This window comes from Trachypithecus francoisi, unplaced genomic scaffold (genome assembly GCF_009764315.1).
Source record: "Trachypithecus francoisi isolate TF-2019V2 unplaced genomic scaffold, Tfra_2.0 Lachesis_group8, whole genome shotgun sequence".
Lineage (NCBI taxonomy): Eukaryota > Metazoa > Chordata > Mammalia > Primates > Cercopithecidae > Trachypithecus > Trachypithecus francoisi.
In genome coordinates this window covers 84,960,947-84,984,496 of record NW_022681473.1, presented here as the reverse complement: position 1 = coordinate 84,984,496, position 23,550 = coordinate 84,960,947, and the positions used below count along the sequence as shown (strand labels likewise).

General features: G+C 36.8%; 1 protein-coding gene and 1 pseudogene across 1 annotated transcript; one reads left to right on the top strand and one right to left on the bottom strand.

Annotated features, from left to right (window-relative positions):
* Positions 1 to 545: 545 nt before the first annotated feature.
* KDM4D (lysine demethylase 4D) lies at positions 546 to 23,519 on the bottom strand. The gene is made up of 3 exons (XM_033207053.1): positions 23,075 to 23,519; positions 21,408 to 21,502; positions 546 to 3,028 (listed from the first exon to the last, which is right to left on the bottom strand). The coding sequence occupies exon 3, from the start codon at positions 2,680 to 2,682 to the stop codon at positions 1,111 to 1,113; it is 1,572 nt and encodes a 523-aa protein (XP_033062944.1). The 5' UTR covers positions 2,683 to 3,028; positions 21,408 to 21,502; positions 23,075 to 23,519; the 3' UTR covers positions 546 to 1,110.
* LOC117081918 lies at positions 3,603 to 3,727 on the top strand (annotated as a pseudogene).
* Positions 23,520 to 23,550: the final 31 nt, after the last annotated feature.

The following is a 23,550-nucleotide window of genomic DNA, read 5'->3' as shown; positions in this document are numbered from 1 at the left end:
GTGAGGCCTGGTTGAAGGTACATGGATCATGGGATTGGGCTTCTCATGAATGGTTTAGCATCATCCCTCTTGGTACTGTCCTTGCAATAGTGAGTGAGGTCTCATGAGATCTGGTCATTTAAAGTGTGTGGCACCACCCCCCCCCCTTTCTCCTGCTCCAACCACATGAAATGTCTGCTTCCCCTTCACCCATGATTCTAAGTTTCCTGAGGCTCCCCCAGAAGCTGAGCAGATGCCAGCATCATACTTCCTGTATAGCCTGTGAAACTGGGAGGCAATTAAACCTCTTTTATTTATAAATTACCCAGTTTCAGGTGTTCCTTTATAGCAAGGCAAGAACGGACTAATCCACCATCCTTGAAGCATGAACGCAACCCAGCCCCGCTATATATGGCTGGACAGCCATAATGCGACAACATCCCCTGAGCTCATTTACCACCACACAATGCCATGTTTTCAAATAATCATGAAGTACATAAAGAATTATCTACACACACACACATACACACACAGGTTGAAAACACAATATCTGAAATAAAATCAGATTTTAACATTTTGATTACCTTTAATATATTTGGGAACAAATACTGGTAACAACATATTTTAAGTACATAAATAACTCAGAAAAGTCGTATCTTTTATTCTGGAACTCTACTGACCTTATCTGTAAAAAGAACCTAGTTTTATAAGAAAAAGAGGGTGGGGGAGGGGAAGAGACAAATGGGTAGACTGAAAGGAATCAAAGCTCAGGATTCTTCACAAGTGCAGCAGCTTCCACTGTTGGCCCAGAGGATGGTAGTTGCATATACCAGGTTATGCTAACCTCAACAAGAGCTAGTTCTCAGACACAAATGTGTCCAGTGGATAAAACCTCAGCTGCAGAAATAGATTTTAGCAATATCCAAAGACATTCCAGGGTCCAGTAGGAAGAACAAAGTATTGCAAAACTGAAAACTATCATGGACTTGGCAGCATCCAAGGGCATCACCAGAGGGGCTCTTTCATGCATGACCAGAGTCCTGCAAACTCCAAGTTTTGGGATGTAAATGTAACCAGTTTCATCAAACTGCCACACAGCAGGGCAGTGGGATATAAAGGCAGCCCGTGGGCTTAGGGCACAGGGGCCCAGCTGCACCTAGAAGCCTTGACAGGATGCTGGAGCCCTGGGCTCAGTGGTACAGGCTTATCCATCAAAACCCCACCCTCAGGTAGGGGCTCAGGTTCTGGGCCTGAAGCTGTGCATGTTGTGCCTGCTAAGAGGAGCCTCTTGGCTGGAGTCTGGAGGGTCAGCTCCTGAGCTCTCAGTTTCTGAGGACGGCGACCACGTCCACGTCTGCCATTTGATGGGTGGATAATCTGTGCAGATGGACCAGGGGTGGATGATGGAGTTGAGCTGGGCTTCCTAGAGCTGTGGACGACAGCAGCCCGGGGTTGCACAGCAGTGCCACTAACTGCAGATCGGCGTGGGAGTGAAGAGCACACAAGGGTGTGGCAGCGTGTCCCACTGCGGGCAGCCAGAGGCCAAGGGGAATGCTGGGCCCAGTGGGGAGGGAGTTGTCTCAGGCCCAGCGCTGCTCTCCTGGGCAACTGGACCTCCTTCTGTGTGCTCAGCTCTTGGCTGGCTGGTACCCCGGGCTCCATGTGGTCCACAACTGCCCGGTCTTGCCCACGTTTCCACAGCTCATAGCGCTCAGGTTGCAGGATGCGCACGAAGGCATCCATGGAAAAGGTCACCCTCGCCTCCCCACAGCTACACTGAGAGGCCATTTTGCCATAATCAATCCATCGTGGAGTGGCAAAATTGATGGCCTCTGCGCAGTTGAAACCATGGTTGAAGCCAGCATGGTAGCCATAGGGAAAGGTCACCATGAACTCTCCAGCCTCCTGAGTTATGCGATTGAAGGGGATCCCGTTTTCCTTGAGAACTGTAGGCGAGATGAGGGCCACCTTGTGCCGCAGGAAGGCCCCACAGCCCCGGGAACTGCCTGGGAAGAGCTCCCTGGCCAGGCGTTCCAGGCGCTGGCCATGCTCTGGGGGAACCACATACCAAGTTTTGGGCTCCCCAAGGTGCAGGTAGTTGATGCTGTAAAGGTCCATGTCCTCTGTGTGCCAAGCAAATGTGGTCTTCCACATGCCAAAGTACAAATAGGGTGTATTAACGCCTTCTATGACAACCCCACATTCCTTTTCCAGCAGGTCCTGAATTGTTCCCAGGTGCCCAAGATTCCACTGTTTAGTGTTTTCATCAAACAAGGAGCCACTGATGTCAGCACCATAAATTGGTGAATTATAGATGCGATTCTTCCAGTATTTTCGCTCCAAATCTTCGAAATTCTGGTGTGGTGGAGTTTGATACTTTTTACTGTTTGCCAAGTGGCGATACTCCCCCACGGTCATGGCTTTCTTTTTTTTATGGTATTGAGTAAACACCCCTGCCCGCCCAGAGGCCACCTGCTGGAGGGGAGTGGCTATTAAGATTTCACTGATGTTATCATAGGTCTCTCTGGCTTTCCATTCTTTGGGTGGAATTATCTTAGCCAAGCCAGCTCTGTGTGCACCCTGGGATTCCATGTAAGCAATATATTTATCAAAATCATTAAACTCTTCTTTGGTTGGATGAAATATCATTATGTTACAATTTGGATTCTGGGCACAGTTGGCCTTAGACTTCATAGTTTCCATTTAATAAGCAGTAAACTCCCAGTGTTTAGGTATGTTCTAGATAGTTGACAATGTAGGAAAATGCTACTTTTTAAAAAATTGGGTTGGTGTATCTATGAGGTAGGAGGGTCTACCAGCCTACTTTTTTTTGCAAATGAGACAATAATTTTTCTTGGGCTTGTTTATTCACTACTGAGATTCCACTCTGGGCAATAGCTTTGCCCAGGCATTAATGTTAGCTGACCCTGCAACTCTGTTATGTTTCAGTTGCTGCTGGGCTCTGTCTTCTTAAAGTCTATTAAATTACTCAGAGCTGGGGGTGTGACCCAAATGTAGCAGAGTATGTCTTCAGTGTTTAGAACGAAATCTAAAAGAAAGAATACACAGAGATTAAAAATTAATATTTGGAAAAAAGTATTAGGCATCCACAAATTAAATACCAGAATAGAATACTAATATTAAAAAGAGAGGCTAAAATTTTATAAGATTGATAAGTCAAGTGGTGGTGTGGATGTGGAACAGTGGGAATTGTCATACCCTACTACAGAGAAGATGAAGCACTATAATCACTTTGGAAAACTGTTTGGACAGTATCTTCTAAAACTGAACATACACATGTGCTGTGATCCAACTGTTCCACATGCTTAGGAAATATGTATGGTTGTGAGCTGAAAGTCACATCCAATAATATTCATAACAACATTGTTTTTGGTAGCCAAATAGTGTAAACAACCCAAATGTCCATCAGCATGGAATGAATAAGTACACTGCAGTATATTCACACAACAGAATACCATCTAGCAATGAAGATAAACAAAAGTCACATGAAACTGCAGTTTTAAAGATCAATATTGAGTAAAATTATCAAGACTCAAAAGAATACCTATTACATAATTCCATTTATATAAAGATGAAAAGGAGGCAAAGTAATCTATGTTTGAATCGCTTCTTGGCCTTTTGGCTAAGATCAAGTGTAGTAATCTATATTTCTTAAAATTTCCTATTTATATTCAGGGCTTCCATTAGTACCACGCTGTTTCCCTTTAAACATGTTATTTATTGTCATAGCTTTCTCCACTACCTGACTCTCTCCTAAGCTTCTGCTTTCCTTCTCCATCTTGGATGGCCCACTGAGCCCCTGAAAGTCAACTGGTTTAATACAAATTGATGATCGTTCTCCTGAAACTAAGTTACTCCTTTATATGTCTTTATTTCTACCAAGGGCAATATTGTGCTATCATAGTCACCACTGAATATTACATCTCCCTTTTCCCAGACATATGGTCAGTACCTGTCAGAGGGTCCAATGAGAGTCTACAGTGAAGCCCCAAGGACATCTAGACACCACAGGGTGTGCTCTCTTTATCTTCCTTACAGAAGAACCCAAGGATCCAGCTTGTCTTCCTCTCCTATTTAAAGTTGTCACTACTCAAGCGAGACACTGAGGATGTGCAAGTGACAAGATTACCTGTATCATATCATAGTCTCCCAATCTCATCCCAATTTTTTAATCTGAAAAATTATTTGGGCCGGGCGCGGTGGCTCAAGCCTGTAATCCTAGCACTTTGGGAGGCCGAGACGGGTGGATCACGAGGTCAGGAGATCGAGACCATCCTGGCTAATAAGGTGAAACCCCGTCTCTACTAAAAAAATATAAAAAACTAGCCAGGCAAGGTGGCGGACGCCTGTAGTCCCAGCTACTCGGGAGGCTGAGGCAGGAGAATGGCGTAAACCCGGGAGGCGGAGCTTGCAGTGAGCCAAGATCTGGCCACTGCACTCCAGCCTGGGGGACAGAGCGAGACTCCGTCTCAAAAAAAAAACAAAAAAAAACAAAAAAAAATTATTCGACAATGATTTTATTATAAATTCTTTATATTTTTGGAATATAAAATAAAATATTTCATTCTTTGTATTAGAAAACTTGCTCTAAAGAAATGAAAAGAGAAAAGTGAGACAATGTAGAAGGATAATTAAATATCAGAAAATTAAATACCATGCTGAGGGTCTCTCCCTCAAGAAATAACAAAATGCTGACTATGAAAAATCACACAAATCCATATTTCTTTTTGAATATACAAGTAAAATAAGCTTTGGATCGAGCACTTTGTATCTGTTTTATAAACTACATTATTTCTTTTCTACATTTCTAAGGATTCTAGGAAGAATGATGCAATGTCTTCTTATACATATAGTCTTCAGATGTTGCATATCAAAAGGAAATACTACAATTTGTAAGTGTGACTGTGCTCCAAAAAAAAATAATAATAATAACTGCTTAGAATTTGCCAGGTACAATGACAGAGTGATCCTTCAGTGTTCTAGCCAAATGTGTCACTTCTCTATGAGTCTTCAACGGTTGCTTTCGTTGTGAGACTACTTCTTGCTTCTTTCAACTTGGGCCATAGCTACCAGTAGAGAATAATTACACTGTCACTTGATACTCTTCCATTTTACCCCTACCCACAGTAATCACAATAAGGCAGAATTCATCATCTAAGAAAACTTGACAGTTCTGACAACCAAAGAAAAGTATTTTCTTCTTATCAGAATAATTTAAAAAATAATACTTGATCCCTTAAAATTAATGGATTTCTGGAAATTAGAAAGTCTTTCTTTGGATCTTTTAGAAATAATGCTTCCTAAGCTTCTTGCTCTGTGTGTGTGTGTTGGAGGGTATTAAACTGGGGAAGTTAAGTGAAGCTGAGTAAGTTTAAAGTCCTTTTCACTGCAGCCCTTATCCAAACTGTAGGACAACAGGAGAGCCTGTTTGTCTTTCTTGCTGCTTATGTATTTCAAATCTATTACTTCAAGTGGGGGATTGTTGACAAAATGCCTCAGACATCAGCCATTGTTTCTTCTGACAGTCAATATCTAAATGTTACGTTTAAGCAAATTTTTGTCTCAGTTAGAAAATCTACTACTTATTTAAAATAATTTATAAGCATAATATATTTGATAACTGAAAAAATTCTACTCTATTATATAGACAAGTGATTAAACTTTTCCTCTATTATTGGACAGCTATTTTGTTTTCACTTTTCCACGATTATTATTAATCACTTTTACTTAAATATGTAGTCCGTATTTCAGTATCTAAAACAGTACATCCTGTAAAATATTGGTTGAATGAAATTTCTTAGATTAGATACTTAAAAATGAAATTACTTTATTATAGAATTTAAATATTTTAAGATCTTTAATACATGTTGCCAAAACTTTAAAGAAAAAACATATTTTACATCCTGAACACTGACCAACTTTACTTGGAAAAAATACATATTTTACTAATTTTGGTAGTTAAAAAGTTAGATCAAGTTTTAATTTACATTTCTTGGACTACCACTAAGGTTGATTTTGATTTTTTTCATAAATATTAGTCTTTTGGATTTCATCTTATGTATTGGTTCACATCCTTTGACTATTTTTTTCTAATAGGGTCCCAGGGTATTTTCTTACCTACTTATATAAACATTCTACATATTAATTACATCAATATTTTACATATTAAACCCTTTTGTTAGATATGTTATTTTTTGCCAGTTTGTCATTTAACTTGTATTTCTTTAAATTTATTTAACAAAAACGTTTTTGACATACAGTTTTATTTTCCTTTGTAATATTTTCATGCTTTTCATGTTTAGAAAGTTATAATACTCCTTCATCTAGATGGAGACATTATCTTACAGTTTTTTTCCTTTGTATATGCTAAATACACCTTTAATTCTGACTTTAATTATACCTTTAATCTGTATTTTGGAGAGGGTGGTTATTAACTTTTGAAATTATTGTGTGGGTATGGTGTGAGCATGAGTATGAAGAGGGTATGAATATGATTCTTGGTTCTTTACAGATGACCTATTCATTGTGTGTGTTGTTTATTTTAGGTTGTTTCTCTCTCTCTATCAATGTTTATACAAGCTTTTTTTGAACCCAAATTCTTAAATTTTATCAGTCTCAAAAATGAAGTTCTTTAATTTCAGGATTTTTTTTTTTTTAGTTCTTTCTTTGATTTCCTCTACTCCTTTTCATCTGTATATTATTCCTCTTATTTGGATACTGGACCTCTCATGGATTAGACCTCTAATTTTTACTTCTTTGTTTTCCCCTCCCCAAAATTTTCTATTGCTTTATCACTACATTTTATTTTCTAAAATAATTTCTTCATCTTTATCTCTAAACTTCCTTTCTCTTTGTCTTTTTCATTTCTCCAAATTTTTAATTTCCAGAGATCATTTCTGTTACCTGAGAGTTTCTGCATGTATGTACATTCCTTTCTTTCTTATTGTCTTATTCTTGCTTCATGGGAGCATTTCTTCTTTTATCTCTCAATACTAAAATCTCAATGGTTTTTGAAATTCTATTTTGTTTTTCTCCCTGCATGGTCTGTTTCTTTGAAATTGCCTTTTGTCCATTTTATCTTTCTTTTTTTGCTTTCACCTCTTTCATATTTAAGGCTTTCCTCAAATGTCTGCTGACCTTTAGTAATTGCCTTATATATAAAAGTACAGCACAAAAAAAGGCAGATTAGAAGCTCAGGGTACATGAATGGTTTTATTGATTATGCTTCCCTGCATGATCTTCTAACTGGGCTGTTTCCTAGGTGAACTCCTAACACTGGTATTTCTAGAGCTGGTCATACTCAACACAAAAGGTGCTCCAATCTTTCTCCTGGAGGGTACAGGTCTGACTTTCCTACCAAATGGCAAAAGAGGCTACACATTTCTAAAAGTACCCTACTTGTACAGTTCACTTTATCAACTTATTTTCCCTATGACAACCACACTCTCAAAAGTATCTGGAAATTCCCACTCCAAAGGCCACCTTTTTTCCTACTCTAGAAAATGAAGCTCAGTCTTCTGCCAGGGTGTAAGAGGCGCAGTTTATCCAGCTGCTTAGAGGAGGGTGGGAACCTAGGGCTCTGTTTTGTTACACAGACTTTCAACAAATTCTCCTTAGCCTCATTTTAACTGTCACTCCCAGAGGTACCCAATGCCATGACATCCTAAGTCTTTTGGATTCTGTAGAGACAATTATGTTGCTTCTTGGCTTTCCTCATTGGCAATTTAGGACTCAACTTTCTGGTGTTTGATAAATCAGTTTATACTTGTCCATCTGCTTTCCAATTTCCAAAACTGGCCACTACCTGTTTTCCTTTACCATTTTCTGTCTTTGTAAGTTCACTTCTTAAAACAAAAACCCTGTTACTGTCACTTTAGTGAGGTTTGGAAAGGAACAAAGTAAATGGTTGTGTTTAAACCACATCTTTGTTGCTTCTTGTTTCCCAAATTTATCTCTCAATTTTCTTATAGAAACTTAGTTCTAGTCAAATACTCCTAATCCTTGTCCTTGACTCTATGCTTTTCTTCCCTTGCTTCACTTATGTCTTTCTTCTAAGTTATAAACTCTGCCTTCCAGACCCATCTGAGGCTCTCCTACATCAGGGATCTTTCTATACCAACCTCAGACCTTGGTGAGAATTCTATCTTCTATACTCCATGAGTGCTACATTTATTTGGTGCTTAATACAAGCTGTTGAGGTGGCAGCTCTCCAGAATGTGTCTTACTTGACAAGCAGCTTTCATTTCTAATAGGCACTTGTCTTAAGGGAATAAGTCTCTTCCATGAGATGTGCTTGCTTCTCTCTCCAAAATATCTACACGTCTCTGACCCAAATGCTTTGATAGACCCTTCTTGATAAGCTGCATGAGAAAAGGAAGGTAAATGTGGGCGTGGTAGCTCATGCCTGTAATTCCAGCACTTTGGGAGGCCAAGGTGGGCAGGATACCTGAGGTGAGGAGTTCAAGACAAGTCTGGCCAACATGGTGAAATCCTGTCTACTTAAAATACAAAAATTAGCCAGACATGGTGGTGGCCTGTAATCCCAGCTACTTGGGAGGCTGAGGCAGGAGAATCACTTGAACCTGGGAGGTGGAGTGAACCTGATCTGCAGTGAGCCGAGATCACGCCATTGCACTCCAGCCTGGGCAAGAAGAGTGAAACTCAGTCCAAAAAAAAAAAAAAAGGAAGAAGAAAGGGAAGGGAGGGAGGGAGGGAGGGAGGAAAAGGAGAGGAAAGGAAGAAAAAGATGGTTAAAGGCAACTTTTCCTGTACTTTTTATGCCTACAAATGCCAATATTTGGTGTGGACTTCTTTTTATGAACATCTAGAGGAGTCTGGATATTAAGGAGAAAGACACACGGCAGCAAGTATCAGGCACAGACTGCATAGATTAAATTGTGACCTAAAATCCAAAGTTTGGGACTTGGCCTTTAAATCCAGCATCTTAAGGGCAGCTTTATTATTTCATTGTGACATATAATAAATTGAACATGGGATTATTAACCTCATTCAAATCATCTTTATTTTCATCTATTGCATGGATACTGCAGCAGTAACAGTGCTATCTGGCAGCAGAGAGAGGCAGGAGCCAGAAGTCTTCCTGAATCCATCTACAAGGACATACTACTCTATTGAGTTTTAAGGATTATCTAATATATGCTTCTTTGGACTGTCAATACATTTTAAATACATGTCTTGAGTAGCATGTAAGTTTGGACTTACATGGACTCTCCCAGAGATTCTGTAAACTAGTCAGTAACTTTTTTAACTTTTTAAAAAAATCCCCTTTGGCTTAAAGTAATTCTATATACGTGTATAAATTTTTATTTATCCAGCAGTTAATAATTGTCTCATTCTTTCATTTGCTTGGCTTTATACTTTATATTAATTCATTCCCAGATTCATTTCCAGAAAGGTAAATCTCTTCTAAATACATAAAACACATCTGGTACTGAATCAGATTTCTTTTCTCAGAAATATTCTTACTGAAGCCCTCAGATGCTTACTTGAGTCTAGACTGATTCTTGTCTTCAGGCTGTTGCACGACCTGCATCTTGAGGTTTCTAGTCATTGTAATCCTAGGGGTTCCCTTTCCCTGTCTATTATGTTAGATCCTGACTCCCCCCATCTCAAGTCTCCTTTCTGGTTTACTCCCTTGTGTTGGTAAAGCATATCTACCAGAAGCATCCTTAGAAGCTTCATTAGAGATTATTAAGTAGCTCACAGAATCTTCAGCAGGACCAGAGACTAGGGATTGGAGCCTGTGTATCCAGGAACAATATCTAGATTATCTAACAAACAATAGTTAAGCATTCCTATACATCCTCTGGTCAAAGGCACCAAAGACTCTGGGCAAGGGACATTTCCAATTAGAGTCTAAGCTACTGCTGCCTCTGAAAGGTCACCGTCTGTCACTACCCTTCTCCAGGAACAGATCTTTCACGAAATCTACTTACTCATATTTCTTTACATTATAGTCCTCCATGGGAATGTCTGATTGGAAGAGTCTAGGTCATATCTCTATGTCTTCACTGCAATAGATTCTGGATAATTGAGTTCTGGCTCTGAGCTTGGTGAGGCAGGGTTCATAAAGTTGGAGGTTTACCAAAAAATAAAAAGGGAATTTTAAAGTTATTGGATGGCCACAAATATCACATATCTCTCCCAAAGTATGTATGTCTGAGTCTGAAAATGTCTTTGTTCTATCCTTGTGCTTTTCTTTCAGGATTTTCAAGACATTGTTCTGCTGAATTCCACCTTCCAAAAATCCAAAACCTGTTTTCTGTTCTTTTTTGTAATCTGTCTTTACTCTCTGAACACTGTTAGGGTATTCTTCTGTTCCTTGTTTTCTAAGATTTCATTAAGATATAATTGGTTAAGTCTTCTTTGTCAATTATTGTGCTATAATTTTCAATATAGAAACTCATGTTGTTCCTTGATATGAAATTGTCTTACATCATTCCTTTGACATTCCTTTCTAAATTTTCAGTTTTCTTCTTCTCTGGAAATACCATTAGACAGCAAATATCATTAGACAGCAACCTCTCGAATGATTCTCTAATTTTCTTTACCCTCCATTTCCTAATGCTTTTTATTTTGTTATTATCTTCCAAACCTTCTGGAAATTATTTTTAATTTCCAGGAATTTTTTTTTGTTCTCTGAATATTCCTTTCATTATATATTTCTGAAAATTTCCATGGCTGCAGATTTTCTCTTCTCTAAGTATTATAAGAATTTTTAAGTTTTATTTGCTCTCTACATTGTGTCTGTTTCCTCTGAGTTCATCCTTCCACGATGTCTTGGTTTCTGTCTTTCAGGTTAAACGTTTTCCTCATATGTCTAGTTATTCTTGGTTTGTATTTGAGTCAGGCACTAAAGAGTTGCGTTTGCTACATATGACTGGTAGGCAGCGCTGAGAGTCCTCCGACAGGAACCTATTCATTTCCTTTGAAAATGGGGGCACCTGTCAGTAGTTGAAGGTAAGACTATAATGAAAAGACTCGACATTTATGTGTTCATCTCCTTTGATATTGGGGCCTGAATTTGTGGTGTCTGAGTTTTTGTTTTGAGAAACAAAAACCTGCATTCCAACCAGCCAGAACTGAAACCTTAATATTTTATCAATTTGCTTCAAGTAGTTTTTAAACAACTTTATTGAGATATAATTTACACAACACGAAATTCATCAATTTTAAGTGTACACTTCAATGGTTTTTAGTATATTTACAGTGCTGTGTGACCATCACCAAAACCTAATTTTAGAATACTTCTATCACTTCAAAAACAAACCTTGTTCCATTTGCAGTCACAGCCCATTTCCACCCCCAACTCCAGGCAATCACTAATCTACTTTCTATCTGTATAGATTTGCCCACTCTGGACATTTAATATAAATGAAATATAATATGCAATATTTTGTGGCTGGCTTCTTTCATGCAACATGTTTTTGAGGTTCAACCATGTTGTAGTATGTATCAGTATTTTGTTTCTTATGACCAAATCATAATCTATGGTATGGATATACTGCATTTTACTTATCCATTCATCATTTAATGGATAATTGGGTTGTTTTCATTTGGGGACTATTATAAATAATACTGTCATGAACATTCATGTACAAGTTTATGTGTGAATGTGTTTTTATCTTGGGTAGATACCTAGGAGTATGATTGCTGAACCATGTGATAACTCCATATTTAACGTTTTAAGAAGTTGCTACACAGTTTTTCAAAGTAAATGTAACATTTATAACCAGCAATATATGAGGGTTCCAATTTCTCAACATCCACATCAATACTTATGTCTTTTTCATCATAGCAATTCTAGCAGGTAAAAAGTAGTAATTTTGTGGGTTTTAATTTTTAGTTTTTTAAGACAGGGTCTCACTCTGTTGCCCAGGTTGGAGTGCAGTGGCATGATCACAGCTCACTGCAGCCTCAACCTCCCAGGTTCAGGTAATCCTCCTGCCTCAGTTTCCCAAGTAGCTGGAACTAATAGGCACACAGCACCATGCCTGGCTAATTTTTTTAAAAATTTTTTTGTAGAGACAGGGTCTCACTATGTTACCCAGGCTGGTCTTGAAATCCTGGGCTTAAGCAATCCTCTCACCTTGGCCTCCCAAAATATTGGGATTACAGGTGTGAGCCACCATGCCTGGCCTCATTGTGGTTTTCATTTGCCTTTCCTTAATGACTCATGATATTGCACATCTTTTCTTAAGCTTATTGGCCATTCATATATCTATTTGGAGAAATTTCTATTCAAATCCTTTGCTTATTCTTTATTTGTTTTCTTATTACTGAGTTGCAAGAGTTCATTATGTGTTCTGGTTACAAGTCCTTTACTGAATATATGATTTGAAAATGTGGTCTCCAGGTCTGTAGGTTTTCTTTTCACTTTCTTGACTATGTCTTTCAAAGAGCACAGGTATTGAATTTGGATGAAGCCCATCTTATCAATTTTTGTTGTTGCTTGTGCTTTTGGCTTTGTATCTTAATAAATTATTGCCCAGCTAAAGATCACAAAGATTTATCCTGTTTTCTTCCAGGTGTTTTATAGGTTTAGCTCACATTCAGGCTCACAATCAATCTTAATTTTTGTGTATGCTGAGAGGTAGGAATCCAAGTTCATTCTTTTGTATGAGGATATCGAGTTGTTCCAGCACCATTTGTTATTCTTTCTCCATTGAACTGTCTGGAAACTTTTGTTGAAAATCAATTAACCATAAACCTAAGAGTTTATTTTGGACTTTCAATTCTATTCCTTTGAGCCATGTTTATCCTTATAGCAATGTCTATTAGAGCTCTGTAGTAAGGTCTGAAATAGAAAAGTGTGAGCCCTCCAAAATTTTTTTTTTTTCAAGATTGTTTTGGCTATACTGGTTCCTTTATATTTCTATATGAATTTTAGGGTGGATTTTTAATTTCTGGGGGAAAAAAACAGCAGGAATTATGGTAGGATTGCATCGATCTGGAGTTCAATTTGTAGAGCATTAGCATCTTAATAAGTTTTCTGATCCATTGACATGGAATGTCTTTCCATTTAGCTTAACAATATTTTCTAGTTCCCAGTATATATCTTGCACTTCTTTTGTTAAAATTATTCCTAAGCATTTTAATCTTTTTGACACTATTGTGAATGGAACTGTTTTCTAAATTTTGTTTCTATATTGTTCACTACTAATGCACAGAAATCAATTTATGTATATTGATCTTATATCCTGCAACCTTGCTGGACTTCTTTTTCAGTTTTAGTGCTTTTTAGCAAGTTACCTAGGCCTTTCTATATATAAGATCATGCAATCTATCAATAAAGATAGTTTTAGTTCTTCCTTTTCAGTCTGAATATCTTCTTTTTCTTGCCTAATTACCCTGGCACTGTAATGCTGAATAAAGTAGTAACAACAGATATCCCTTAAAAATCTTGCTCCCACTTCAAGTATTTTTAAGTAGAATAAATATTTCAGATGAAGTGGGATTCCCTCTCTGATCCAAATCTTAAATCCTCTTCTCTCTCCCCCTGCCTGTAAGCAACTAGTCATGAATTGGCTACATTGTCCATCTTTGGGTATCTTTTTGTATGTATATGTGTTGTGTATCCATCAATAATATTGTTTTGTGTATCTGCTATTTTTTTTTTTTTGAGACGGAGTCTTGCTGTGTTGCCCAGGCTGGAGTGCAATGGCACGATCTCAGATCACTGCAACCTCCGCCTCCTGGGTTCAAGCGATTCTCCTGCCTCAACTTCCCGAGTAGCTGGGATTACAGGTGCCTGCCACCAAACCTAGCTAATTATTTTTTTATTTTTTTAGTAGAGATGGGGTTTCACCATGTTGGTCAGGCTGGTCTCGAACTCCTGACCTCAGGTGATTTGCCCGCCTTGGCTTCCCAAAGTGCTGGGATTAGAGGTGTAAGCCACCATGCCCGGCCTGCTATTTTTATTTTATATAAATAATTTTATGTTAAATATGCTCATTTTCTACAATTTTTATTTTTATTCATTTATTCTGAGAAAGGAACTGGTTCTGTTGCCCAGGGTGGAGTGCAGTGGTGCAGTCTTGGCTCACCACAACCTCAGTGTGCAGTGGTGCAGTCTTGGCTCACTGCAACCTCCCTTTCCAAGGCTCAAGCCACCCTCCCACCTCAGCCTCTTGAGTAGCTTGGACCATAGGCACAGGCTACCACGCCCAGTTAATTTTTCTATTTTTTGTAGAGACAGGGATTTTCCATGTTGCCTAGGCTGGTCTCAAACTCCTGAGCTCAAGCAATCTGCCAGCTTCAGACTCCCAAAGTACTGGGATTACAGGCATGAGCCACCATGCCTGGCCTCATTTTCTGCAATTTTTAAATTCAACATTAACAGTTTCAAGATATATTCATATATACACACACATACACATAGATACACATATGCATACACATATGTATATACATACACACATATGCATACACATATGTATATATACATACACACATATGCATACACATATGTATATATACATACACACATATGCATACACATATGTATATATACATACACACATACATACACTATATATGGTCTGTTATAAAAATATATTTTATTAACGCACTTTCCTATTGGTGGGTATTTACATTACTTCCAGTGTTTCCTATTACTTAACAGTGCTGTGTGTGTTCTCTTTCTTATGTGTGACAATTTATCTAAGCTAGATACTTTGAATTATCATTTCTAAATGATGAAGAAACAACATTTTATATTTTACTAGGCAATGTCAAATTGCTCTACCTAGTGGCTATCCTAATTAACTTATGTACTAACAGGAGTTTCTGTTGCTCCACACCTCCAGGTGCATTCGATAATGTCAACTTTTCAGTTGTTGGCAATTTGGTAAAATGATTTATCTCCTTTTATTTTATTATTGCTGTTGTTGTTGTTGTTGTTATTGTGTGACCTGTTTACTGGTGAAGTCAAGTACTTTTTCACTGATTTATTTCTTTTGTAGGTTTCAGTTTTCTGAATTACCAGTTATATCTTTTGCCCATTTTTTTCTGTTAGATTGTTTTCTTTTTCTACCGATTTTTAAAAGTTCTTTAAAAGTTTGGGATAATTCTATGTCTATTGTATTGTTGCAAATAACTTATTTCAGCACACCACCTCCATTTATTATGTTTTTTTAATATTTGAAAAAAATTAAATGTAATCAAATTTATTGATCTTTTCCATTATAATTTGTGCCTTTATGTACTATTTAAGTAATTCATGTATTCTTTGGGGTCAAAAAGATCATATTTTTCTTATCATTGTTTTCTTTACTTTTCACTTTTATTTGTTTTGGCCATTTAGAATATTGTGTTGTTATTGTAAGACAGAGAACTTTTTTTAAAAAAGAAATCCACTTGTTTGCCACCATTTTCCCCATTCAGTTGGAATCCTTTTCTCACATATGTTAAGTTACAATGTAAGGATAAATGTCTTTCTAAACTCTTCATCTGGTCCATTTATTTATTTGTACATTTCTATGCCAATGTTAGATTGTTTTAATTACTAAAGCTTTACACTTAGGATAATTACTAAGGCAAGTCTCCATGTACTTATTCAACTTTTTTCAAAATTATCTTGGGTATATTTATAGAGTAAAACGTCAGTATTCATTTTAGAATAAATCTGTCAGGTTCTGTCAAATACTGTTAATTTAAATTGGGAATGCATTGAAATTAAAGGAAAATTAGAGGTATATTTTCATAGCTCCTGCATTGATCATTCCCACCTATTAATTGGTATATTTATCCATTTATTCAGATCTTGTTGTGTGTATATCAATGAAGCTTCAGATTTGCATCAAAAAGATAATGAATCTGTGTTCTTAAATAAAACCTTAGGAACTTTATAATTTTTTGAGTGTACTGTAAATGGAAATTTTTTTCTATTACGTTTTCTTATTATTTATTGATCTTACATCCCTTTTCAAACCTTGTACCTCTTATTTCCTATTAGTTCTATTAGCTTGGCCATCAATTCTAGCATTTTCCATGTAGATAATATTTCCTAGGGAAAAAATCATTAAAATTATATTTCTTCTTTTTTAATAGTCACGTATCTTACTTTTTTTTTTTTTTAGAAATAGGGAAGTCTTAAGTAACGATCTCTAGCAAAATGTTCAATGTTGACTGAGTTGGTAGAAATTCTATACTCATTTAAGATTTTTAATAAAAGTGGCTCTAAACTTTGACATTAATTATATCCTACCATTTACCATCTAAGCTGAGACACTTGTGAGAATAAAAGAGACCCAAGGATGACAGGCATAAACCAGGACCCTACTGATTAAGCAGTTAAAAAGCAACAGACATATAAAACTCAGTACTCCCAAGCTGCAGAATATATATTTTTCCAAGTTCTATAAAAATTTACAAAATTGACCATAACTGTGGCCATGAAACAAGTTCTAACAAATGTCAAACAGTCAAGAACAGTCAGAATATGTTATTTGACCACAAACAATGAAGTGAGAAATATCAAACAGATAACTAAAAAGTTCCCAAATTTATAAAATAAAAAGTGTATTTCTAAATAAACCTTTAATGAGAATAAAATAAAAAATGGAAATTAGAAAATACTTTGAACTAAATGAAAATACTACATTTCAAATCTTGTAGGATGCAGCTAAATAGCATTAAAAGGGAAATTTATAAATTTAAATAAATATTTAAGAAAGGGAAAAAGGTTAAGAAAACGAAATGAGCTAAGCATCCATCTGAGGAAGTCAGAAAAAAGTAATGCAAAGAAAGAAAAAGAAGAGAAATAATAAAAGACCAGAAACTGATGAAATATAAAGCCAATATAAAATATGATTAACAAAACCAAAAGTTGGGCTTTTCAAAAAAAGTCTAGTAAAATTTAAAAGACTGGTGAAAATGGGAAAGAACAAAAACAGAAGGCACAACTAACCAATATCAACAAAGATAAAGAATTCATCACTACAGATGCTGCAGACATAAAAGAGACAACAAAGAAGTATGAACAACCTTATGCCAATACAGTTTAACATTTCAATGAAGTAAATAAATTCTTAGAAAAATATAACAGTGATACTGACAAAAGAATAAACAGAACAATAAATATATCCATAACCCTCAAGGACACTGAAGCAATAGGTAAAACTCTTCCCAGAAAATATACTCTAGGCCCAGATGGCCACACCAAGAAATTTTAGTAAATATTCAAGAAAGATACACTTCCAATCTTAGATAAATTTTCTCAGAGAATAGAAAAAGAAAGAATACTTCCCAACTCATTTTATGGTACAAATTCCCAACAGGGATACTATAAGAAAATAGGTCAATATCGCTTATGAACATAGATGAAAAAATCCTAAATAAAATCTGAGCAAATTGATTCCAGCAATATATACATCATGACCTAGATGGGTTTATTCCAGTAATCAAAGGATGAAACTTTAAAAAATAATAGTATAATAGCACATATTAACAAACTAAAGAGAATCTCATTAGATGCAGAGAAAGTATTTGATAAAATTCATCAATTCATCATCCTTTCAGCAAATTAAAAATAGTAGGCAAAAATCTTAACATAATAAAGTGCATCTATCCAAAACCTTCAGCCAAATCATACTTAATAATGAAAGTTATAAGTTTTCCCTTGCAGATCAGGAAAAAGATAAGGATGCTTGCTATCAGCATTTTTATTCAACATTGTCTTGGAAGTCCCAACCAACATAAGAAGGCAAGGAAAACAGAAAAGGAAGAAACAAAGCTGTCATTATTGGCAGATGACATGATTGTACATGCGACAAAATCCAAAAGATCTCTGAATAGACCATTTGAATTAATAAGAGAGCTTAGCAAGTTCTCTGAATTTAAAATAGCTACATATAAAAAATCAATATTTCTATACACCAGCAACAATGAGACAAACAAAATTTAAGGAAGATGCCATTTATAATAACATAAGCATTAAGTAACAAGACTAATGCTAACAAAAATTTGCAAAATTTCTATGAAGACAACAATATGAATGTACTTAGAAAAGCATATTAATATAAACTAGACATCCTAAACAAATGGAAAGATATAACCTTTAATAGATTTGAAGACTTAGTATTGTAAAAATGTCATTACATTTTTAAGAATGTCTTCTTAATCTGTAAATTAAATGTTATCACAATTAAAATTCCAAAAGTATTGTTGTGGAACTTGACAATTGGCTCCTGAATTTTATAGTAAAGTCCAAAGGGCCAAGAATAGCAAAGCCACTCTTATAAAAGAGGAACAAGGTAAGAATTTACCTTGCAAGTGATATTTCATTTTGAGGCTGTCTCCAGGAAACGATCTCTCTAAGCCCTAGAATGTCTTCACTTAAAAATGAAGATTTTGTTGGTAGAGGGCTAGCTACTGTATTTTTATATTCTCACTTGTCAAAACATCAAAGAAAGCTTTTCATATTAGAAAATGTGTCATTTTCAGGTTAAAAATTTAAAGATTTCATTATTTATATTACTTTATTTTAAAATGTAATTTCTGACATGCGGGCATTGGTTTTTTTCATATTCCTATTTAAAAGCCACAAATAAACATTTTTAAGCAAAATGTTCACATTTTGTGGGCTAATAACTTGGTGAATGAGAGTTTAGTAGAATTGGAGAGAGTGATTCAATTAGAAGAGATGGAGAGAGCTGGATTAGAGTTGTGATTGGATTAGGGCTGATTTAATTAGGATTTTGATGGCATATATAAAGCCTGATCTCATATGATTTTTTCATTTAGAGATTGTCTCCCGAAAGAAAAGCATATTTCTGAGTCTTATCAGATCTTCATTTGAAATCAAGATTTCAGACTAGTACAATGTAAGTTATTTTTTTTTCCTTTAAAATATAAAATAGATTAAGGCAACAACTTTTTACAACAGAACATAATTGTTTCCTCTTAAATTAATTCATTCATTCATTCGCTCATCCATTCATTCTTTCTTTTATTCACTCATATGGAAACTGTTTATTGGGTAGCTATTGGTGCCAGGCATTGTTTTAATGCTTGGCCTATATTACTGAGCAAAACGAAGATCCGTGCCCTTTTAGAACTTACATTCTACATGGGAGAAGTAGAGAAAGAGACAATAAATGTAACATAACTAAATTATATCGGGTCATGGAAGATGATACATGGCATGTAATTATGTATAATATAATTTTTAAAAATAAAAAGAAAGAAGGGGAAGGGAGATATGGAGTACAGAATGTTAGGGGACAGAGAGGGAGAACAGTTGCAATTTTTTTTTTTTTTTTTTTTTTTTTGAGATGGAGTTTCGCTCTGTCGCCGGGCTGGAGTGCAGTGGCCGGATCTCAGCTCACTGCAAGCTCCGCCTCCCGGGTTCACGCCATTCTCCTGCCTCAGCCTCCTGAGTAGCTGGGACTACAGGCGCCCGCCACCACGCCCGGCTAGCTTTTTGTATTTTTTAGTAGAGACGGGGTTTCACCGTGTTAGCCAGGATGGTCTCGATCTCCTGACCTCGTGATCCGCCCGTCTCGGCCTCCCAAAGTGCTGGGATTACAGGCTTGAGCCACCACGCCCCGCCAACAGTTGCAATTTTAAGTAGAGATGCCCAAGGGCGGTTGGCCTCCATTTGAACAAAGACTTGAATAAGACAGGGAAGAATAGCCTTGGCAGAGAAAATAGCTCCTGTGAGGGCCCTAAGGCAGGAGCAGCTGTGTGCATGTCCAAGCAACAATAGGAAGGAGGTAGCCATGAAAAGCATGAGCAAGTTATGAGGTCAAAGAGGTAGGGGAAAGGATAGACCACAGAAAACTTTGGAAACCATTGTGAACACCTTGGCTTTTCCTGTGAGGGTAATGGGGGACCAATGTCCCCCGCTGTCTGACTGGATCCCCTTTTCTCTCAATCCCATCCAACTATGTCATTAATTTTTTAATTGTTGCCAATCTGATGCTGTAACGTGATAATCCATTTTTAGTTTACTTTCATTTTCCTCATTAGAAGGTTGAGTGTCTTCCATGTTTATAGACTATTGTCTATTTGAAATTGCTTTTTCTGAATGGCCTGTTTATATCTTTTGTCCATTTTTTAATTGGGTAATTTGTGATTTTTATGTGTATCATTAGTAGTAGCAGTAATTCTTTATATGTTATAGGAATTACAAAATTTGCTAATCTGGCATTTATTGACTTGTTTTTGGCATCTTCTGCTATAAAATTAATTTTTGGATAGATGAATTTTTAAAAGTATTTCTTATAAAGCTCTTAAGGTGTTCTGCTTCGATTGAAAGGTCTTTCCAAATTCTAGGTTCTATAAATAGTTTCTTAAATTTTCTTCTTAGGTTTTTATGGCTTCTATTTTCCCTTTTAGGTGTCGATTTTTGCATAAGCTTTAAACTGGAATTCCTGTGTTACTCCTGCCATAAGAATATACATTTTGCAATAAAGGGCCAAACTACATCCCTTTCACATTTAATTAAATGCTACCTTTGGCATATTAAAATGAAAGAGCCTTTTTTAAGGTTAAGATATACTATACCATGTCGAAAAGCTGATAAAAATGATCTGAAAGGGATGGTCTCATAGCTCATAAGAAACAGAAAATATAGAGCAAAATGCCAGTCACTAAGAAATCTGGAGGAATTAGGGCCCAGAGCACAACGGAGAGTGTGGGTCACCTCATCTCCATGGGAATCTGAGGATACAGGAATAGCCAAAGGCAACTCAATAGATCTGCAGAAAAGAGGAGATAAGAAGTTCTTTAAGAGCTTCTATTTTCTCAGAGAACTGAGATCTACTACCAGGAAAGAGAATGGGGAGGGAAAAGGAGTAAAAGAGGCATGTAGATTTGAAGAAAGGGGAATGTGGGAAATTACATTATTGCAGAGGGGGAAAAGAAACAATTAGGAGAGGGTAAGAGGACTGGCAGGCAGAATTAAGGGCCAAACTAGATTTTGTGGTAACAGGTTTAAAATAAGAATTCTTGGGAGGTTATACGATTTTTGCCAGCTAGGTTAACTGATTGGATGAATTTCAAGATTTTAGTAAACTTAAGTTTCCTTTTCTTAATACTTTCAAACCATTTTTAAGTCAAAAGCTTTAGTTTCACTTTCTTATTAGCACTTTCAGACCATTTAAGTCAAAAGCTTTTAATTTTGTGGATTCACTATATTGTATGTTGCTGTTAATGAAATTATAGGGTGGTTATTTGATCACCATTGGCAACCAAAAGATTGAGTTAGTGGGTTGGGAGTTAAATCCATTAAGGTGATTCACTCCAGGCTATTGAGGGCAGTTAGAACATAAAAACTGTGGGTATTTCCTATAATTGTGTTACCATCTTACCATTGTTACTTCATTCCTCTACTTCATAGTGCATCATTCATTCATTCATTCATTCATTCAACAAATACTTACTCAGCACCTATTATGTGCCAGGCACTGTTCTATATGCAGAGGATACACCCAGTGAACAAGAGAGACAAGGTTCCTGCTTTCCTGGAACTTATGTTCTAATATAGGAAGATAGACAATAATAATAAAAATAATATTAATAACCATAATAGCTAACATTTATTTAGCAAGTACTATTTGCTGAGACAGTTCTAAGCACTTTACAAGTATTAATTCACTTAATCCTTAGAGTAGTATTATAAGTTAGGTACTAGAATTACGCCCATTTTACACATGAGGAAACTGAGGGCACAGAAAGGGAAAATGACTTGCCTAAGGTTAGAGCTAGGAAAGGGCAGAACTGGAATTTAGAACAAAAATGGGCAGGCTGAAAATCCTTTTCTCTTAATGACTTTCCTATGCTGTCTCTCAGACAAGAAACATCGAAATAAAAAATGAATAGATTCTGGTAATGTTCAGTGGTATGAAAAAATGAAACAGGGTGATGTGATGGTGTACAAACACAGGTGTTGGAGGGGTGGGGGTACGAAAACTTCACTGTGATACCTGAGACATGAAGGATGGTGATACAGTTATCTTGGGGCACAGGCAACAGAGAAAAGCTAATGCAAAGGCCCTAAAATAGACAGAATCTTGCCCTGTTTTGTAAAACAGAAATGCCCACTTGGCTGTGTCTAGAGCTTAGTGTGTAAGCGAGTGACTGATTGGAAGTGAAGTCTGGAAGTTAGGCAGGAGCCAGACTCTGTGGGGTCTCAGGTCACATTAAGAAATGTGATTTTTATTCTAAGTGCAGTGAAATTTTACACAGGATAGTAACACCATTTGATTAATTTTAAAAGATCACTCTCTTGGCTATATGCAGCACTGACTGTAGGATAAAAGATGACGCAGGAAGATACAATAGGAAACAATTACAATCCAGGTAGGAGATGGTGTTGGCCAGGACAAGGGTAGTGGCAGTAGAATAAAATTTCGGGTAAGTTTTAAAAGTAGAATTGTTAAGACCTGTAAATGAACCGTATGTGAAGAGTGAAAGAAAAGGAATTTAAGTAGGCACTCTGGGATTTTGGTTTGAGTAACTAATATGATGCTCATGTCCTTTAGTGAGACGTGTAAGACTGGAGGAGGGATACCTTTAGTAAGAAAAATCAAGATTTTCATCTTGAAATCTATGAGTGAAAGGGCTTTTTCTGCTTTTCTTTCTTCATTTAAAAGTTGCAAAGAATTTAGGGGTAAGAAAGCATTTAAATATTCAACTTTGTGAGTTCCTTACATTTTAAACTAAGTTGGGGAAGTTGAATTTTCATTTGTTTAACAAATATTAATTGAGCAGCTACTATATGTCAAGGTCTATGTGATGAGATACTAAGATGAGCTAAACAATCAAGATCTCTGTTCTCAGGATGTTTTTTTATGGAAGGGAGGAGACAGGATTGGCGGGTTTTTGGGTTTTCTCCTTTTCGTTGTCTTATTAAAACTTAACACTTAAGTAGCCATCTTAGTAATTACATCTTGTGCTCCTGGCAGTTGGGCCCACCGTTCTGAACGCTGTCGTAAATATTGACATCTTCCCTCCCACTAAAACTAACGTTTTTTAAATAAAAAATTTTAGCAAACATTACGAATACAACCTTTGCTTTGAAGTGTTAATATTTGTGCAGGAATGGTACCTTTGTAAAGATCGTGGTTGCCCCGTACATATTTGTTCTTTCTTCATATCCAATTAAATGAAAACACTAGTTTTTCCGAAGCTCAACTCTCTAGGTTTGTTGGTTCTAGCTCAGGAGAAAGGATGGAAGCAGGAGTCGTTGGATTTAAACAGTTTGGTATAATCCTTTTCCACGCTCTCTCCCGCTAGCCGGGGACGTGGTGTCGGCTACCCGGGGCTTTCCGTCCACGCAGTACCGGAATGAAGGAGTCTGGGAGGGGGTCGGGGACGGAAAAGACGGAAGAGACATTAAGTAATTGGTTCTTGAAGGTATAAAATGATGTTTAGGGTCTACTCTAAGACACTGATTTCAAACGCCCGCCCCCTGGGCCGTTTCGGCCCCGCCCCTTAGTGCCGTTACGCCGACTTCCACTTCGGCCACTGCGGATTGGTCGTTGCTTCCGCCTCCGAAGCGCTTGGCTTTTGCTTCCGGGTCGT